General features: G+C 42.0%; 1 protein-coding gene across 1 annotated transcript in view; it reads left to right on the top strand.

Annotated features, from left to right (window-relative positions):
• The window catches only part of LOC134331863 (adhesion G-protein coupled receptor D2), a 138982-nt gene that overhangs the window by 80427 nt on the left and 37995 nt on the right, over window positions 1-20560 (top strand). Inside the window, exon 22 of the mRNA XM_063013403.1 lies at window positions 639-795. Within this exon, the coding sequence (XP_062869473.1) occupies window positions 639-795 (157 nt within the window). The remainder of the gene's footprint in view (window positions 1-638; window positions 796-20560) is intronic.

The raw sequence follows: 20560 nt of genomic DNA on the forward strand, positions 1-20560 counted from the left end.
CACGGGTCTGAGGAGGCATGAGCAGCAATATACCCACCTCGACTGCAGTCAGGGATCCCCCAGCAGCAGAAGACAAAATTGACTACGCTAAATTGGGAGAAATGGGAGAAAACTTTTTCAACAACTTTTTAGCTTGCTTTTACCCCCACAGGATTCCCTCAGGACCACCACAGAGCAGGTATTATTTACTGTAGGCGATGGATCATTCTCAGCACTTCAGTGACGCTGACATGGTGGTGGTGTGTTAGAGTGTGTTGTGCTGGTATGAGTGGATCAGACACAGCAGCGCTGCTGGAGTTTTTAAATACCGTGTCCACTCACTGTCCACTCTATTAGACACTCCTTCCTAGTCGATCGCTCATCTATTGCTGCTGTTTGAGTTGGTCATCTTCTAGACTTTCATCAGTGGTCCCAGAAATTAAATTCTAGGTTTAGTCCCAGTTTTATTTTTATATTGATTCAGTCTCAACTTGGACTTAACCCCTGTTAGACTTGATCTTGACTCAATGCATGATTTTGGACTAAAGCTCCGGTTTTAAGTCAAATATGCTGATGATTAACACTTAGTTGAAATGTACAGCTACCAGGACTTGACTAAACACAGCTCTAATATTACAATTCTTTTTTCTCTCTCTCAGAACTGTGGCAGCTCCAAACCATCCAGCTCTATCAACAACTTTCAGCCTGGCAGCACTCCTGTCCCTGGCATTCTAGACGGTTACGGCTTCAGTGCCAATCAATCAGGAAACCTTTCTATATCCAGTGCCTGTACCAGTCTGAGCTGCAGCAGTGGCAGTAAGTGACTTGTTTCTCTTTTTGACTCCGGAATGCTTTTTCAGTAACTATAAATTTAGGACCCGCTGTACAGCATTTGGCAACGCTTTAGCGTACATGTGTGTGTGTGTGTATGTGTGTGGTTGGGGAAAGTGTGTATAAAGAGCGGAGAAATCTGTGCTGCATTATGAGTTGAGGAAAGACTAGTGACTGGTTGGGACTGGCTCTGGAATGACAGCTCTGTTATAGACTGTAACATTCTCCAGACCTAGCAGACTGCAAGGCTGCATTTGCCTTTTCTGACCTCAACATTATTGGGTTGCATCACAGTAATTGGCAAGAGGCTGCATGCCAGTTACATTCCTCTAGAAGAAGAGATGGATGGAGCTTTTCACAGCAGGGACACTGATAGTAAAGAAACCCCAAACATTAATTTCTATAAAACATATTATTCTTAACAAGTGACAGATTTAACAGAGCTGGTTCTTTGTGAGGAGATTGGTCCAAATTTCATCATGCTCTATGCATGTTGTGTAGAAGTGTTGTTCATGCCAGTTTTGCAAGGATCTTATCCAATAATAGACATAAATATTTAAGCAATAGAACACGAGAGGGAGTGTGTTATCGCGAATAACATCAAGATCATCACAGCTGTGATGTTATTCGCAATAACACACGACCCTAAGTGTTCTATTGCTTTTTTATACAACTGGTAGTTTCGACCTTACAATCTGATTGGTTGAGAAGCATCCTAACTGTGCTGATATTCGTGATAACAGCACGGTCTTTTCACACCTTAATGGTATTACTCCGCTCACGCGTTGCCAGAAACGACAAGCTTCATGCACACAAACGCGCATGCAGGCGACACAGCCTTTTTTTTTTTAAATCCGTTATCTGATATACAATCTAGCGCACTGTGTAGGGAACATAAATCAATTGTCTAATATATTGTCTAGTGCACTATGTAGTGAACATGAATGCGTTATCCGATACACAATCTAGTGCACTATGTAGGGAACATTAATGTGTTTGTAACGCGAACAGTTAGCTTAATAGCCCAGTTAGCAGCAGCTAAGAGTTCTGTTCTCACCCATATCCTTTGGTGTGTGCAAGATGTTTTTTGTTTCTTTTTTTCTCTTCGGAGGTTCTTGACTTTGTATTCTTGTTGTTCTTACCTCCCTGAAATGAGTTTTTGCAACTTGGGATGTCTGCTTTGTAGTGTTAAACTTTATATTGGTTGTGGAACTACTTTTTGGCGGAAGATATTGTCAATATTAAAGCATATTTAATATGAAATTCAGGGCTTCTTTGATTTATTTTCTTTCTTTATTTTGTAAAAACTGTTGTATTTAAGCAATAGAACACGAGAGGGAGTGCGTTATTGCGAATAACATCACGGCTGTGATTTGGTCGCAGGCACGAGCCGAAGGTGTGGCTTTTTTTTATTGTTTATTTAATATTTAAGTATTACACATTTACCCTTAGCTCTCCATTTAACAAATGAAACAACATTTGCAAACTCCACTGTACAACTTGACCCCAGGTCTGTTGTAGAGAAGTGGATGACTTTAAATATCTCTGCTTTCAGTTTGCTTATAACGTTGATTTAGCAATTGACCTGAAGTATTTTCACCCCGTAAGACATACCTGGAATACACGGTTCTAATTATTGCTCTGAAAGCTTCTTTCTCGACTGTCTATAAAGGAATATTATATGATCTGCTGCCTACTGAAACCTACAGCTGTTGTATTAACTATGCTATGGTATGGCGGTATTTGAAAAATCCATACGGTATGAGGGCAGTTGTAGCCTAGTGGTTAAGGTACTGGATTAGTAAGCAGAAGGTCACCGGTAGGGTTGGGCGGTATGACGGTATTACGGTATACCGCGGTATTTAAAAATGGTGACGGTATTTAAAAAAAAATGTGAAGCGCCAAATTTTTGCTTCAGGTTTACCTTAAAAACGGAGACTTTAGGACATGCGCGCATCCACAGTAAGGGAGGGGTGGGAGGGGTAGGCGGTTGGAGCTCACTGATTGGTTGTGGAGGTGATCACTGAGGTGATAACACGAAAACTAGTGCGCGCTCTACATAGACGCGTTTTACGTCATCCTATGCGCGCTCCCGAGAAGGAGGCCGTTTGAAACCTTAAATGCCTTAATAAGCTGTAGTTCGGGATCTTAACATTTCAAGAACGAGTGAGCATCGGAAGTGTCCTTGGCTTAAAACATGGCTGACGGTGCGGAGAAACGGAATTATTTTCTAACGTAAATAAATGATTATTGATGATTATTGAACTTGTATAAACTTGCACGTGTTTTTATTTGCAAAATCGAGCTTGTGAGTTGACATGCTAGCGCACTGTGCTATCCCATCCCATTGGTTTGAATGGCAAAAAGCTAACTGTTAGCTTAGTATAAGACAGCCCCGATATTAATATCAATGATGAACGATCATGAAAATTTTGCTACCTTGCCTTAAATGTAGGCATAATTCAAACAACACTTCAATGAGAAAAAAGATTTATTTTAAAAGGAAACTACAGGAAAAAGACAGACTGTGGTTGCATTGCATTAAGTTTCATAAAAATCAGAGATGTGTTTGTGCCTGTGTTTGTTTCTGCTTTAAAACATACACGCCATGAACCAATCAGATTTAACATCATTAAACAAGTTTTTTCTCAATTATTTGTCATAATACTACTAGCGCTCTCTTTATCTGTGTGTGGGTGTGTCGCTCCCCGTGATAACTGCGCAGTTCTAATCGGCTGTATTTCACCCACTCCGCATCAGTAGACGGAATTAATCAGTCATTATAAAATAAAAATATATGTAGGGAGCTCCCTAGCTTTTCGAACACACCCTATATAACAGCTCCCAGAGTCGCGACTCGGGTTCCTTTAGTTCATTTCAAAGAGCCGTTCAATAGAATCGGATCGTTCGCGAACGACCCATCACTAACAGACAGACACGCCCCCTACGCGCCTGCGCGGTAATACCGTATACCGCGGTATTTTTTGAAGACGGTATGGCGGTATGAAAATCGGCAATATCGCCCAACCCTAGTCACCGGTTCAAGCCCCACCACTGCCAGGTTGCTGCTGTTGGGCCCTTGAGCAAAGTCCTTAACCCTCAATTGCTCAGACTGTATACTGTCACAGTACTGTAAGTCGCTTTGGATAAAGACGTCTGCTAAATGCTGAAAATGTAATGTAAATGTAATTAATCAAAGACGGTATACCGAATGTACCATCGGCATGCCCAGCACTGCTCCCAACCAGTTTGTGGACGCAGGGGGGGGGTGTGTCAAACACACATGAGAATTTTCGTATTTGAGACAGAACCTTGCACCATCGCTGGATGTTTTAGATTTACATTCAATCGTTAAGGTAGGATGTGCTGTGAATTGTAGTTTCCATTTATTCCATCATTCAACGTATGAGTGTAATTTAATGATTGCTGTGAAATGTGGCCCTTTTCTTTAAAAATCTGTGAAGTCTGTGATTTTCGAAAGTCGAGGACATTTTCCTGTCAATTTAGTAGGGCCCTAATTATAATAATCATAATTATTAGTATTAGATTCTGCTGTGTAAAGTCTAATTTCTGTCCAGTTCCAACAGTTTACATATGCAAGGTTGCTTGGCTTTTGCTAAGTGGAATTCTGGGTCCAGTAGTTAATTTTTTTTTAAACGAACACATGCCCAGAAAAACAGCACATGATAAAAAATCTGAAATAATAAACCAGGGGCACTCAGGGGGTGCAAAGGTTGAATGCTCTAGCACACCACTGCTAAGTTCAAATCTCAGTAGAGCCACTGACTTGGCCAGGCGTCCACACAAACACAATTGACCGTGTTTGTGGACTTGTTTCGGGCACCTGTATGAATGGGGATTTGGGGTCATGTTGTCAGGCTCTGTAATTGTGTGAGAACCCAGTACTGGTGATAAGAAGCTGCTGCAGATTGGTCACGTGTCTGAGGTGCCATGTGGTAATCCGGCTCTCCTTGATCGGATCGGGGTTGCACAAGCGGTAACATTTACAATCGAGAATTGCAAATGAAAAGACTGGGAGACAAAGTGGGGCAATTGCAATTTAAATGCTTATCTATGTGTCATTGCATACACACTATATGACCAAAAGTGTGTGGACACCTGACCATAAGCTTGTTGGGCATTAATATGTGTAGTTTTAAAAAAGGCGATATAATTAATACAATAAACATTTTAGCTTCACAGCATGTAAAGAGAGGGGGACTGTAAACATGGGGCACCATTGATCTGTACTAATACCTGTTAACCTTACAACGCTGAACTGTCACCTAACAGCAAGAAGGTCCTGGGTTTGATGTTGCATGTTCTCCCTGTGTCCTTGTGGGTTTCCTCCGGGTGCTTCGATTTCCTCCCACAGTCCAAAGATATGCAAGTGAGATGAATTGAAGATACAAAATTGTCCATGACTGTGTTTGATATAACTTTGTGAACTGATGAATGTTGTTTAATGAGTAGGGATGCATCAATACCATTTTTTCCCAACCGAGTACGAGTACAAGTACATGTATTTTTGTACTTGCTGATACCGATACCGATACCAATACCAATACTTATTTAGAATACCGTTTTTTTTTAAACCAAAACACACGTGAGAAGTGACGAGAAGTTTAATGATACCACGTCCAAAAATGCACGTCAACAAGTGGTGAGTGATCAAAGTGTTTGTGCGCTGACGTGATGAAATCAAGGAGGAAAAATAAATGAATCGGAGTGGATTTGGCAACACGAATAGCATGGATTGTTCTGTAGTGAGTTGGAGGTTAATAAATATTTTTGTTGTTATGTTTTGTAGAGAACGATCAGGTCAGAAATACTGTAAAACGTGTGTGTGTGTGCCGGTGTATTCTGATATAAACTATATTATCCCCCTGTCCCACCTGTTTACGCTCCACTCTGCGTTTCCCCTCACACCGTATCCTGCGTTCTCATTGGCTGTTCGACATGTCACTCACTGCCAGTCGCACATCTCAGATCAGATATCTGACATGCTGGAAAACTCGATCCGGTCGCAGAGCGGTCGGCGAGCCGGTCGGATCGAGTTGTTGGATAGTTCACACTTAGCGATCGAGAGCCGAGTTTTGATCGCCGAGCGAACGCCGAGTTGCTCCCGAGCCAGCAAATCTAGCGCCGACCAGTCGCCGAGCGGAAATCAGAGCAAAAGTCGTGTAGTGTGAACCAGGCATAGCGCAGCAACGTGCACTAGGTACACGGTATCGGATGTTTAGTATCGGAGCCTCGTTTGCGAGTACGAGTACAAGTTAATGAGCGCGGTATCGGGCAAATACCCGATACCAGATTCTCGGTATTCATCGGTACTCATGCATCTCTAGTAATGAGTAACTACCATTTCTGTCATTAATGTAACCAAAAGTGTAAAACATGACGTTAAAATCCTAATAAACAAACAAACCACGCTAGATCGAAGTGACATTTAAAACAGCACATTTAAAAGTAATTAGCATTGGGAAGCATTGAAGCTTTTAGTCAAGTCTGTGCACCAAAAGTAGACAAATTCCACATTCAAAAAGGTGGAGTGTAAACAAACAAGCTGATCCAGCAGGTAAAAACAGGGCATAGTGTTTAAACTGGCATGAAAAGGCAGAAATATGTTTCTTTACATATATTGTTTTTCTTACATAAAAAAGTCTTTATGACCCACTGTTCTTTTTTTATGCATTTTCCCAATTTTAGCACGTCCAATTTTTTTTACCCATTTGTGTTATGCTTCCTTTCTACTGATGCTGACCCCCGCCCCGATTGAGGAGAGCGAACTGACACACACCCCTTCCGACACGTGAGCAGTACCCGACTGCATCTTTCCACCTGCACGAGGCGAGTTCATATGCGGATTAGCTTTATGCACGGAGAGACACACCCTGATCAACATTTTTCCTCATCAATCAGCCTGCAGAGGTCATAATTGCATCAGTTATGAGGTCCCTATCCGGCTCCCTCCTTGGATGAACAACAGCCAAACGTTGTTCATGTAGCCGCCCAGCCCAGCCGGATGGCAGAGCTGAGATTCAATACGATGTATTCGAAATCTCAGCTCTGGAGTGCTAGCGTATTTTCCCGCTGTGCCACCTGAGCTTTTTGAAACCCGTTTTGACTCATTATGTAAGTGAACTTTTATAGACAGCTGGCTGTGTCTGGAGGGGGATGTGGCCGAACAGCCTAGCCCTTGAGAGGTGCATTTGTCAGTGCGCTGTAAGTGCAGGTCCCAGGCCTGGATAAATAAGGAGTGTTCCCTTAGAAAGGGGATTCAACACAAAACCATGCCAAGCTGGTGTTCGGACTACAATGATCACCAGTAGGGATGTAACGATACACTCTACCCGCGATGCGATTCATGATATTGACAAAATTAAAGATTTAACAAAATGAAATTGAAGACAAATGATGACAGATAAAATAAAATACTGTATTTTACTTATCTTTTATTTATCTAAATAATGAATGCCCTTTTATTTCTGAGGTAGGCACAAACTATGCCAAACAATACTGCACATTTCCCTTTTTGTGTAAAAAAACTGAAATGAAATAAATCCCACATTAAATAAATAAATGAATAATACAAATAAAAAATATATAAATATATAAATATATTTGGCTGGAAAATTCCGAACCTGGCAACCAGGCGAGGTGAATAGTGCCAGTGCCCTCTGCTGTTTACAGTGAATATTGATTCATTGTTTGAATCGTTACACATGTGAATCGATTTTTAACTGTCTTGTGGTGCATCGTTACATCCCTAATCACCAGTGGCGACCCCCCTAAAAAATCTAGGTGCGTACCAAATGTTATAAATGTTTCTTCTTGGCAACCCCTATTGAAGTTTTGTGGATTGTCCCTATTTCGTACTAAAGCACTTCTTGCTGTTTTGGAAATACTTCAACCCAGTCATGTGGCCGTAATGATTGGACCTTTATGAAAGGCACTCAGATCTCAACATTTATTACATTCCTTACTGTGTCAAGCGCAATGTCATGGTTGGTCTTAATATTTTTGTGTGTCTGTGTATTTTTAAAGCGTGACGCTGTACTTTAAAGAGGAGGCCAAACATGTAAACAGCACTGAAAACTGATTTTAAACCTATTTTATTGAAGCATTGAGTAGTTTTTAGCTATTTAGCTTTTTCTAATGTGTGAGATTAAGCAGTTCTCTGAGAGCGTGAGTGTGAGGGCATTGTGAGGGAAGTTTTTATTGCTTCGTACTTACAAGAGGCTACGTATCGCTAATAACAAACTCTTAGAGATAGTATAGTTTACCAAAGAGATCGGTATGAACGAAGGGAAGGATAAGTGCCTGTTGAGCTTAGTTAAAGCAAATTAAAGAAGGCATGAACGTGAACTTTCTTCTTGCTGTCAATAGCAGGCATTAGCTGTCGAATATGTGCTTTGGTGTATACACCGAAGGTTACAAGTGAGGACCCTTGCATTTTGAAAAGGGTTTGTTTCTGTACTGTATTCGAAGGTTCCTGTTTTTTACAGATGTGACCTCTTGTGGGAAAATGAAATAACTCATAACAGTCCTTAAACTCAGAAGAAATTGTAGACGTTCGCTTTAACTCAATACACGGAAATAATGAGACTGTGTAAAAGCTGACAAGAAGAAAGCTGTTATTTCTACATTCATTCATTTCATTTCATTTTTATTAACCACTTTATCCTGGTCAGGGTTGCGGCATGACCTGTTTCATTGTGATACATCGGTTATATAGCAGTAATACCCTGGACAGGGCACCAATCCTTTCACAGGGCTTCGGCCAGCCAACTGATCAGCCATAACATTAAAACCACCTCCTTGTTTGTACACTCACTGTCCATTTTATCAGCTCCACTTACCATATAGAAGCAGTTTGTAGTTGTACAATTACTTACTGTAGTCCATCTGTTTCTCTACATACTTTTTTAGCCTACTTTCATCCCGTTCTTCAATGGTCAGGACCCCCACAGGATCACCACAGAGTAGGTATTATTTACGTAGGTGGTGGATCATTCTCAGCACTGCAGTGACACTGACCATGGTGGTGGTGTGTTAGTGTGTGTTGTGCTGGTATAAATGGATCAGACACAGCAGCGTTACTGGAGTTTTTAAACACCTCACTGTCACTGCTGGACTGAGAATAGTCCACCAACCAAAAACATCCAGCCAACAGCGCCCAGTGGGCAGCGTCCTGTGACCACTGATGAAGGTCTAGAAGATGACCAACTCAAACAGCAGCAATAGATGACGATCGTCTCTGACTTTACATCTACAAGGAGGACCAACTAGGTAGGAGTGTCTAATAGAGTGGACAGTGAGTGGACACGGTATTTAAAAACTCCAGCAGCGCTGCTGTGTCACACCACCACCATGTCAGCGTCATTCTCAGTACTGAGAATGATCCACTACCTAAATGATACCTGCTCTGTGGTGGTCCTGTGGGCGTCCTGACCATTGAAGAACAGGGTGAAAGCAGGCTAAAAAAGCATGCAGAGAGACAGATGGACTACAGTCAGTAATTGTAAAACTAATAAGTTTCTATATGGTAAGTGGAGCTGATAAAATGGTTTGATTCCCAGGTGGGGCGGTCCAGGTCCTTTCTGTGTGGACTTTGCATATCCTCCCTGTGTCTGCATGGGTTTCCTCCAGGAGCTCCGGTTTCCTCACACAGTCCAAAGACATGCAAGTGAGGTGAATTGGAGATACAAAATTGTCCATGACAAATCTTGTGCAACCAGTATTACCGTTTCTGTCATGAATGTAACCAAAGTGTGTAAAACATGACATTAAAATCCTAATAAATAAATAAAATATGAGTCCTTTGCTGACCATGTACATGATGCGGAAAATCTAATCAGACAGCATGTAGAGGGTCTGGATAAAATGCCTTTTCACCTACATGTGAGCAATTCATGTTTACGTTTGTACGTATGTTAGGGTCGACTCTGACAGCCGTATGTAGGAAGGCTTTATTGCCGTGTTTTGTTTGGTTAGAGCGAGGTTTCAGATCAGGTGGTTGCTGGTGAGTGCAACGTCTGAGACACTTGATTGGAGCTTATTCTTGTAAATACCCAAATAAACAGCGAGCAGAGCGCACTGTCACTCAAGCCGGAGTTTACATTTTTCTACCATTCCACACTCGCCCCAGTGAGGTTCTGTCCGTCTTTCTTACATTCTTAGATGAAGAAACGTACCAGTTTAATAAAGTCTTGCTACAAAAACAAATGAAATGAATATTCTTAAAATTTTGAAATGCCTCAGATTCTCTTGAATTGCTGTTTCTAATTATACAGAGTGGGTTAAGGGCAAATAAATCATCACAGTGCTTAAGTCCCATTTCTTTATTTATGACAGTAACTTATTGAGTACGTCCAACAAAAAACAAACAATTCATCTTGATTCAGTATCACCAAGCCTAACAATTTTTTTCTATTTTATTCATGCATTTTCTCCAATTTAGCGTAGTCAACTTGTTCGTTGTTGCTGGGGGATCCCTGATTGCAGTCGAGGTGGGTATATTGCTGCGGAACCCTTTTTCACCCATGCATTCCACACAGGCGCCTCTCTATCTACTAATCAGGGTCCTTACACGGCGTTTGAAGACCCAACCCACATAGTCCGGTCATCCCGCCCTAGCAGAAACATCTCTGCTGCAGGCACTGCCAGTTATGCCCGCTAGATGGCGGCCGACCGGTGGCAACGGCGAGTTTCAAATCGAGGAGTTCAGACTCTCGGCGGAATATCCTGCTGCGCCACCAAGCCGAACAATTTTGATCCGATATTGTCAGATTATCATTCAAATTATCATAGAGGATGAGGCCATTCATTTGAGCCAATCAGAGGTGGACTTGCACAATTCCAGTCTCAATCAGTGTGACATTACATTAACATTTTCAGCATTTAGTGGACACTTTTTATTCAAAGCGACTTACAATACTGTGACAGTATGTTGTCTAAGCAATAGAGGATTAAGGGCCTTGCTGAAGGCAACAGTGGGGCTTGAACCAGCGACTTTTTTGAATTACTGATCCAGTACCTTAACCACTAGGCTACAACTGTCCAGGCTCTAAAACAGCAAAGCATTTCTGCACCATGCTAAAGCTTTGGCCACATGAAAAAATGGCATGACATTCAGATGATTTTGTTTTAGAGCTCGACTTTTGTGAATACAATGGACCCTACCCATGTAAAGTGCCAATCTGATGGCTTTGGAGAAGGGTTTAGATGGAAATCCATAGCAGGATTTAGTATACACAGTGGTACCTTGAAACTCGACATCAATTGGTTCAGTTTAAAACGTGTCGAGTTTCAAGGTTTTTTTTGTCCCATAAGGATGTATGGTAAACCTGTTAACGCGTTCCATGGGCCCGTGGAACTGCAAATATTTTAGGCAAATGTAAAATAATGGGGTTGTTTTTGACACGTATACACTGACAATTATAATATAAAAACACTGAAACACAATTAAAAAACAGTTACAATTTAATAAAATCTGAACTTTGTCTTTATTGTTTCCTTATGCTTCTTAATCGTGGAGATGCTTGATCTTGGAATACCGTGTTCCATTCATTAAAGACGGAGTGTGGTGGCGCACAAAGCTAAATTTGAGTTAGAGTACTAAAACAACAAATTATGGATTTCATTAGTGGAGAGAACTTATGAGCAGTAATAATTAAGAGAGGTTTAGTGTTTATATGTCATTCTTTTAATACATAAAGTCACATTAAGCTTTTTTTTTTAATGATGAGCGTTTTGGACTCTCAGCACCCCGAGCTATAACACAAGTTTAAAAGTGAAACAGGAGGAAAATCCAGCTAAACGCAGATACATGTTAAGGCTTTCAGAGTGGATTTGTTGGTTATTCCACACAAAAAAATCTCATAGTTGCACTTTGATGACGTTTTACCGCACCGCTCAAGCCAAGCGCTGAACCAAACGACAGTCGCACACACATTAAGTTTAAGGTAAACGTCACGTTTAATGGTACAAATTTCTTGAGGTGACGTTGAGTTACAAGGTACCACTGTAATTGAATATGCGATTATTAAGGTTAATGACGGACCACTTTTAAGTAGAAAACTCCACAAACTCTTGTGATGTGCACCACGTTTGCTCTTAAGCAGCATTATCATGGATCATTACGCCCATTACTGTCAGTCTAGTAGTGGAGCTTCAGCAGCTATGGATATTTTCCTATAAGGACCGACTGAAGTTAAATGCCTTCATCCAATGCCAATCCTGATGCCGAATCACAGTCTTCAATCAGTGACTCCTGTCCCGTCAGGGGTGACCTCGTCTAAAACACGTCAAACCCCAATCCGGGCGGGCTCAACCAGTCAGGGTGGGGAAATTATGAACGGTCGTTGGAGGGGGATGGGGGGCGGTGGACATCAGACAGGTTAAGGGAGGTGGTCTATGTTTTGGGGGAGTGGGGGAGCGAGGGGGTAAGGGCGGATTGAACGAAACCAATGGCGCATCGAGACACTTGTCACCCAGCTAGGCGGCCATAGATCAGGGCAGGTGCTGGCGGAGAAGCGGCTGAAAGGTGACAGGGGAATAACATCCCTTTCTCTTCAATCGACAGGGCCCATAACTCCTCCGTCCCGAGGGACAGATTGAGAAAGGCAATAGCCAGGGGCTGTGAAGCAGGGATGCTTAGGAGAATTGAAAGTTAAAAAAGCAGTGGCGGAGTATTTTTTTTACTTCTCTTTTTTCTCTGTTCTATCCTGTCCGAGAGGAAACAAAAACCAGCAAATCATTTTACATTGCCAAGTACAGAGTAAAACAAGACTCATCCTTATTTTAGCCACAACTAGGCTATAATCAGACTTGATTTAAAAGTGCATGGTACTACATTCTCTTGTTACACGCAGTAACAGTGTTTATTTTAATCAAAGCGATGCGTCCGGATGACACTGCGTCATCATGGCTCAAAAATGCCCAATCCAGCACTTAAAATATAATCTAGCATAATCTAGAATAAAATAATATGTTAATGTTATGTTAAAGCAAGTATTTGTATTTTTTGATTGATCAACTAGGCATAACATTATGCCCACAGACAGGTGAAGTATATAGCACTGATTATCTCTTCATCACGGCACCTGTTAGTGGGTGGGCTATATTAGGCTGCAAGTGAAATTTTATCTTCAAAGTTGATGTGTTAGAAGCAGGAAAATGGGCGAGCGTCAGGATTTGAGCGAGTCTGACAAGGGCCAAATTGTGATTGCTAGACGACTGGGTCAGAGCATCTCCAAAACTGCAGCTCTTGTGGGGTGTTCCCGGTCTGCAGTGGTCAGTATCTATTAAAAGTGGTCCAAGGAAGGAACAGTGGTAAACCGGCGACAGGGTCATGGGCGGCCAAGACTCATTGATACACGTGGGGAGATAAGGCTGGCCCGTGTGGTCCGATCCAAGAGACGAGCTACTGTAGCTCAAATTGCTGAAGAAGTTAATGCTGGTTCTGATAGAAAGGTGTCAGAATACACAGTGCATCACAGTTTGTTGTGTATGGGGCTGCATAGCTGCAGACCAGTCAGGGTGCCAACAATGGGCACGTGAGCATCGGAACTGGACCACGGAGCAATGGAAGAAGGTGGCCTGGTCTGATGAATCACGTTTTCTTTTAAATCATGTGGATGGCCGTGTGCGTGTGCGTCGCTTACCTGGGGAACACATGGCACTAGGATGCACTATGGGAAGAAGGCAAGCCGGCGGAGGCAGTGTGACGCTTTGGGGAATGTTTTGCTGGGAAACCTCGGGTCCTGCCATCCATGTGGATGTTACTTTGACACGTACCACCTACCAAAGCATTGTTGCAGACCATGTACACCCTTTCATGGAAACGATATTCCCTGATGGCTGTGGCCTCTTTCAGCAGGATGATGCACCCTGCCACAAAGCAAGAATAGTTAAGGAATGGTTTGAGGAGCACAACAACAAGTTTGAGGTGTTGACTTGGCCTCCAAATTCCTCAGATCTCAATCCAATCGAGCATCTGTGGGATGCGCTGGACAAACAAGTCCGATCCATGGAGGCCCCACATCACAACTTACAGGAGTTAAAGGATCTGCTGCTAACATCCTGGTGCCAGATACCACAGCACACCTTCAGGGGTCTAGTGGAGTCCATGCCTCGAAGGGTCAGGGCTGTTTTGGCAGCAAAAGGGGAACCAACACAATATTAGGACATAATGTTATGCCTCATCGATGTACACTGCCTGGCCAAAAAAAAGCTCACACTCTAATATCTCGTTGGACCGCCTTTAGCTTTGATTACGGCACGCATTCGCTGTGGCATCGTTTCCACAAGCTTCTAAAATGTCACAACATTTATTTCTGTCCAGAGTTGCATTAATTTTTCCCCAAGATCTTGTACTGATGATGGGAGATTTGGACCACTGCGCAAAGTCTTCTCCAGCACATCCCAAAGATTCTCAATGGGGTTCAGGTCTGGACTCTGTGGTGGCCAATCCATGTGTATAAATGATGTCTCATGCTCCCTGAACCACTCTTTCACAATTTGAGCCCAATGAATCCTGGCATTGTCATCTTGGAATATGCCTGTGCCATCAGGGAAGAAAAAACCCATTGATGGAATAACCTGGTCGTTCAGTATATTCAGGTAGTCAGCTGACCTCATTCTTTGTGCACATAACGTTGCTGAACCTAGACCTGACCGACTGCAGCAGCCCCAGATCATGGCACTGCCCCCACAGGCTTGTACGGTAGGCACTAGGCATGATGGGTAGGCACTAGGCACTTCTTACCCTGATGCGCCCATCACTCTGGAACAGGGTAAATCTGGACTCATTAGACCACATGACCTTCTTCTATTGTTCCAGAGTCCAATCTTTATGCTCCCTAGCAAATTGAAGGCGTTTTTGCCGGTTAGCCTCACTGACAAGTGGTTTTCTTAAGGCTACACAGCTGTTTAGTCCCAATCCCTTGAGTTCCCTTCACATTGTGCATGTGGAAATGCTCTTACTTTCACTATTAAACATATCCCTGAGTTCTACAGTACTGTAGTTTTTCTATTATTTGATTTCACCAAACGTTTAAGTGATCGCCGATCACAATCATTCAAGATTTTTTTCCGACCACATTCCTTCCTCGAAGATGATGTTTCCCCCACTGTCCTTCTACTTTTTAATAATGTGTTGGACAGTTCTTAACCCGATTTGAGTAGTTTCATCAATCTCCTTTAATCCAAACAGATTAACATCTTTTCCACGACCACAGGATGTGTCTTTCGACATGGTTGTTTAACAAATGAGAAGCTACTCACTGCATCAGTTAGGGTTAAATAACTTGTTGCGAGCTGAAACATAATCACCCATGCAGTAATTATCCAATGGGAGGCTCAAAGTAAGTTGATATTTTAAATGATCGCTCATTGAATCGCTCGTTCAAAGTATAAAACAAAGTCACAGTGTTCTGTACATAGTGCTGTTCTCCAATTGGTGGATTTTGGTGCAGTATTTAGTATGTTCTCTTTAATGATGTGGGAAAACAAACTCCGCCCACAAACACTTTAGCAACCCACATCATTGTTTTTTTCCCCACACAGCCTGCAGGAATAGTGCTGTGTCAAAGCCCTTGCGCTGCCTCCAGCTCGGGCTCCTCACCAACCTCCTACCCCCTCGAGAGGCCGGTTTTTATAGCCTGATCAATTTCCCCCCGGCTTATTGAATGTCTTTTAAATGGCTTTTTTATTTTCAATTATAACCCGCCACGTCTCAGCTGCTGCGAGGGGCTAACATTTACACTGCCGGATAATTTAAAACCCTACTTTAGAAAATTATGCATTTTGTACCGGTTGAATTTACAATCCCTTCACATTGCTATTGTAACAACCATAAAGACACATGGATTTCTGCATTAAGCCCAAGTGTGCATCAATTAAATAGAAAAAATGAAAGATAAAAATGGAAGCGGTGCTTGGGGACGCATTTGTCGTCGTCTATTTAATCGGCGGTCAGAAATATAATTTAGAATTGGTGGCCATCATCAGTCGAGGAGCTTAAATTCATTGCTTATGGAGATTTATCGGTTATTAAACTTAACTGGCTTTTCATCGTTATTAGCAATAAACCCAAAGTTCGATAGCATGAGCCGTACGAGGGGCGCTCTGATCATAAGCTTGGGAAATTGCTTCCTAAAAAGTTCGCCTGATGACGCCTGATTCGGCATACTCCTTGCTCCTTGATATCCTTAATGGCCCAATTCTTCCTTCTCTCTCACCCTGGACTCCCAAAGCAACCTGAAGGTGAAAGAAGTGCTCACTGAAGCTCATTGTAAAGTAGATGTGACAGTAAATTTTTCAAACCCAACCGTCTCTCTCTCTCTCTCTCTCTCTCTCTCTCTCTCTCTCTTTCTTGCCTGGGATGGGAGATCTTGTTATAGCAGTCAGGATTAGAGGGAGGTCAGGGCAGCAAGGCACCATGCCTGTTGATGATTGAGGAAAAGAGAAGTAAATTCATTCTGCTCCTGGCACTTTGTCAAATGCCAGTAGCTTACCGTTGAGAGCCAGTCACCCATCACCGTGTTACGGCCTCAGAGGTCAGCCGTCGCCCATAAATCAGCAAGGGCGTCGCAGCAGAGCCAGGCAAGAAGCCACGTATGAAAAAGAAGCAAGAGTGAAGTGCAGGTCAGCATGGAAATAGCACTTAGTCCTCGGCAGCTCTTGAAGCCTCATAAAAGCCTGCGGCGTCCATAGTTTTTCTCTCCTTTTTTCATACATTGATTGTTTTTATTGTTCAGATGAACAAGGCGTAATTAAGTAATCTGTGAGTACTCCGCTCCCCCATCCCAGCCAGGAAACGTATTGACTTAAGCTTTAATGAAGTGACAATGCTTTTGATTAGTCCCGCCGATCCTCCTTCGAGTATTAATTAAAACAGCAGCAGATGTGCAGGTAGAGGAAATCATTACAAAGAGGCCTGATACGTGCAGACGTTCAGCATCCAAAATCCTTGCATAGCAAATAAGATACCTGAGAGGGGAAAAAAAACTTACATCTTTGTATTAATAGGAAAAAACAAGTGCCAACACGGGCGGTTCATTGTGTGCCAGCAGCTTTGCGTGTACTTCTTGAAGGTAGTTGTAGCCTAGTGGTTAAGGTACTGGACTAGTAATCAGAAGGTTACTGGTTCAAACCCAACCACTGCCAGGTTACCACTGTTGGGCCCTTGAGTAAGGCCATTAACCCTCAATTGGTTATACTGTATATTATTAGTTGCTTTGGATAAAAGTACCCACTAAATGCCAAACCCAGTCACTTACAATCTCTCGGCTGGATGACTGCAACTCCCTCCTGGCAGGTGCTCCCATGTCCACTGTTAAACCCTTGCAACTTATTCAACATGCAGCTGCCCGCCTGGTTTTTAACCAACCCAAACACCGCCACATCACCCCATTGCTACCTTCTCTTCACTGGCTTCCTGTAGCTGCCCACAACCAGTTTAAAACAATGATGCTAGCCTACAAAGCAAAAAACGAACCAGCTCCAAACTACGTCAGAGAACTCGGTCTGTACTGCACAATTTTTGGACCACCCTTGATCCTCCACCCAGAACTTGGAGAAGACACGGATCAACAAAACAAGCGCCAACAGGTGTGGTTTATTGTGTGCCAGCAGCTCTGCGTGTACTTCTTGAAGGTAGTTGTAGTCTAGTGGTTAAGGTACTGGACTAGTAATCAGAAGGTTACTGGTTCAAACCCAACCACTGCCAGGTTACCACTGTTGGGCCCTTGAGCAAGGCTCTTAGCCCTCAAGTGGTTATACTGTATACTGTAAGTCGCTTTGGATAAAAGCGTCTGCTAAATGCCAAACCCAGTCACTTGCAATCTCTCTGTTGGACGACTGCAACTCCCTTCTAGCAGGTGCTCCCATGTCCACTGTTAAACCCTTGCAACTTATTCAACATTTACATTTACATTTTCAGCATTTAGCAGACGCTTTTATCCAAAGCGACTTACACAATGAGCTGAACATGATGAGCGATTGAGGGTTAAGGGCCTTGCTCAGGGACCCAACAGTGGCAACTTGGTGGTGGCTTGAACCGGCAACCTTCTGTTTACTAGTCCAGTACCTCACTGCCCAACATGCACCTGGCCGCCTGGTTTTTAACCAACCTAAACACTGCCACATCACCCCACTGCTGCCTTCTATTCACTGGCTTTCTTTAAAACAATGATGCTCGCCTACAAAGCCAAAAACAGACCAGCCCCAAGCTACCTTAGAGTACTCATAAAACCCCGGTCTGTACCAAGCAACCTTCGAGCCAATAGTCTTGCTCTCTTGATCCTCCACCCAGAACTTGGGTAAGACGTGAATCAAGGTTCTTTTCTGTACTTGCACCCAAGTTGTAGAACGAACTTCCCCTGTCTGTTATATCCGAGCCTCTCACTGTTTTCAAAAGGCGGTTAAAGACCCACCTCTTTACTCAGCACTTAGGCTGAGCAATATCATGCACGTACTAACCTTTCATAGCATTTTATTACAATGTATTCCCTTTCAGATGCAATTTTCCCAGCGTCGTACCAACGTTTTAATGCCATCAGCAAAAAATGTTTTCGGTTGAGCGGGTAGCCGCTGCTTTCACATCATCATCACATGAAAATCTTCTTCCCCTTAAAGCTTCTTTAAGTGATCCAGAAAGGTGGAAATCAGATGGAGCCAATCCGGACTATAAGCGTCTCTCAGTCTCTCAGACATGACCAATTACTAATCCTCCCCCTTCACCATTTACACTAAAAATATAAAAGTGTGGAAACTTTTTGAAGGTCCCTCATATTACATAAACTTACATCATATCACAGCCAAAATATTAAACACAAAGTGTAAATTAGATATTAATTAATTAAAACCTGCTTGTGGTTTTAAAATAATAAAATAAAATAAAAAAAATAGGTAAAGCAGGAATTTATAATTATTAGAATTTATTATAAATTATATTTATTTATATTTATATAATTATAATATAAGTATTACATAATATTATAAATATTATAATTATATTTTTAAACATTGAGAGGAAAAATAATAAGCAGTGTTAATGTTCTTTTTGCCTTTACATTTTACAGAATAAAAATTTAGTAATATAAAATATATAGGATATAAGGGTTTATTTAAATAATATTAAGAGAAGGTTAACAATATAAATCCCATCTGAATTTAATAAGTCACTTTTTAAATATCACAAAAAGAATACATTTTCAATTTCAGTTTTTAATTTTCCTATTAATAATATTTAAGTCAATCCAAAATGTGCAATCCCAAAATAAATAAATAAATAAGGGATTTTAATGCTTGTGAGGAGCATGAAAAGCAGCCTGCAGTATTTATATCTCTTTTAAATTTAGCTATAGTTTTATTCAGCGTGTTTTTTAGTATTTTTGAACGTTTCCTTTGCAATTTTTTGATCATTCTCAGAAAAAGCAGATTCTTCCTGCTTTGCTGAGAAGCATCCAAATCAAACAGCGGACGAACGTCCGCCAGCACGACCTTCGTATTTGTGTTGGTAATGCTCGATTGCTACGATATAAAACGATCGATATCTCATGTGGCCATATGTAAACATTTTGCGAGGGAAGAACCAGCGAGGGATAGGAAAGCAGATCCGCTTGTCGAACTGCTGCTTTCAATATTTTCGCTTATTAAACTGTGATTATCCTTCAGCGTCTGGCTTGTCTCAATGCTTGAATGCAAGAGAGCCACATTTTTCCAAAAAGTAAAAACTTCCTGACCCAGTTTTTTATGGTTTTTTTTGGTAGAATTTCTCATGTTGGAAAGCACTGTTTAATTTCATGGACTCACTGTATATTGAACATGTACAAATCATAGCAGAGTGTTTAATGTGTGTACACAGTATCAAATCCTAGACACCCAAGACAATGTTTTCATATGAGCAGAGCTGTGAGGCAGGATCCAGTATGTGATTAAATTGCCTAATTTTTTTTTTCTTTTTGGTTCTCCCCTGTTTAGGGGTCATTTACTTTTTTACATGGGTTATATAGGGTTTGGAGGAACTTCGTTCCTTTACATTTACATTTACAGTTTCGGCATTTAGCAGAGGCTCTTATCCAGAGCGACTTACAGAAGTGCTTCCATAGTAGACATTACCTTACTCTAGTTTAAGTAAACAACAGTCCAAGAACACAAATCTGCTAAAACCTGTTAGAAAAATGAATTAATAATAGTGTTAGTAAGCACAAGTCAGCTTAAGTGCTTAGTAAAGAGGTGAGAGACTCAGATGTTCGGCCAGACAGGGGAAGCTCATTCCACCACTTGGGTGCCAGTACAGAGAAGAGCCTTGATGCTTGTCTTCCTTGAGTCCTGGGTGGAGGATCAAGTCGAGCAAGACTAGTGGCTCGGAGGTTGCGTGGTACAGAGCGGGCTTTGATTAGACCACGAAGGTAGCTTGGGGCTGGTCCATTTTTGGCTTTGTAGGCGAGCATTAGTGTTTTAAACTGAATGTGTGCAGCTACAGGAAGCCAGTGAAGAGAACACAGCAGTGGGGTGATGTGGCAGAAAGTCCCATGTCGCTCCACCTGGGCATTGAACCCAGGACCTTCTTGTTACCCACCAAGCCACCGTGCCGCCCTTTTGTTCATGTACTGTTTGATGAATCATCAGTATAGATTAAGATCCTGGTTTTGTCTTAGTTACCGTTTTTCTGCATATTTATCCTCGGTTTTATTCCAATGGGTGTGTGAACAGAATAATAAACCACAAATCACTTCCT

Source organism: Trichomycterus rosablanca, chromosome 17 (genome assembly GCF_030014385.1).
Source record: "Trichomycterus rosablanca isolate fTriRos1 chromosome 17, fTriRos1.hap1, whole genome shotgun sequence".
Classification (NCBI taxonomy): domain Eukaryota; kingdom Metazoa; phylum Chordata; class Actinopteri; order Siluriformes; family Trichomycteridae; genus Trichomycterus; species Trichomycterus rosablanca.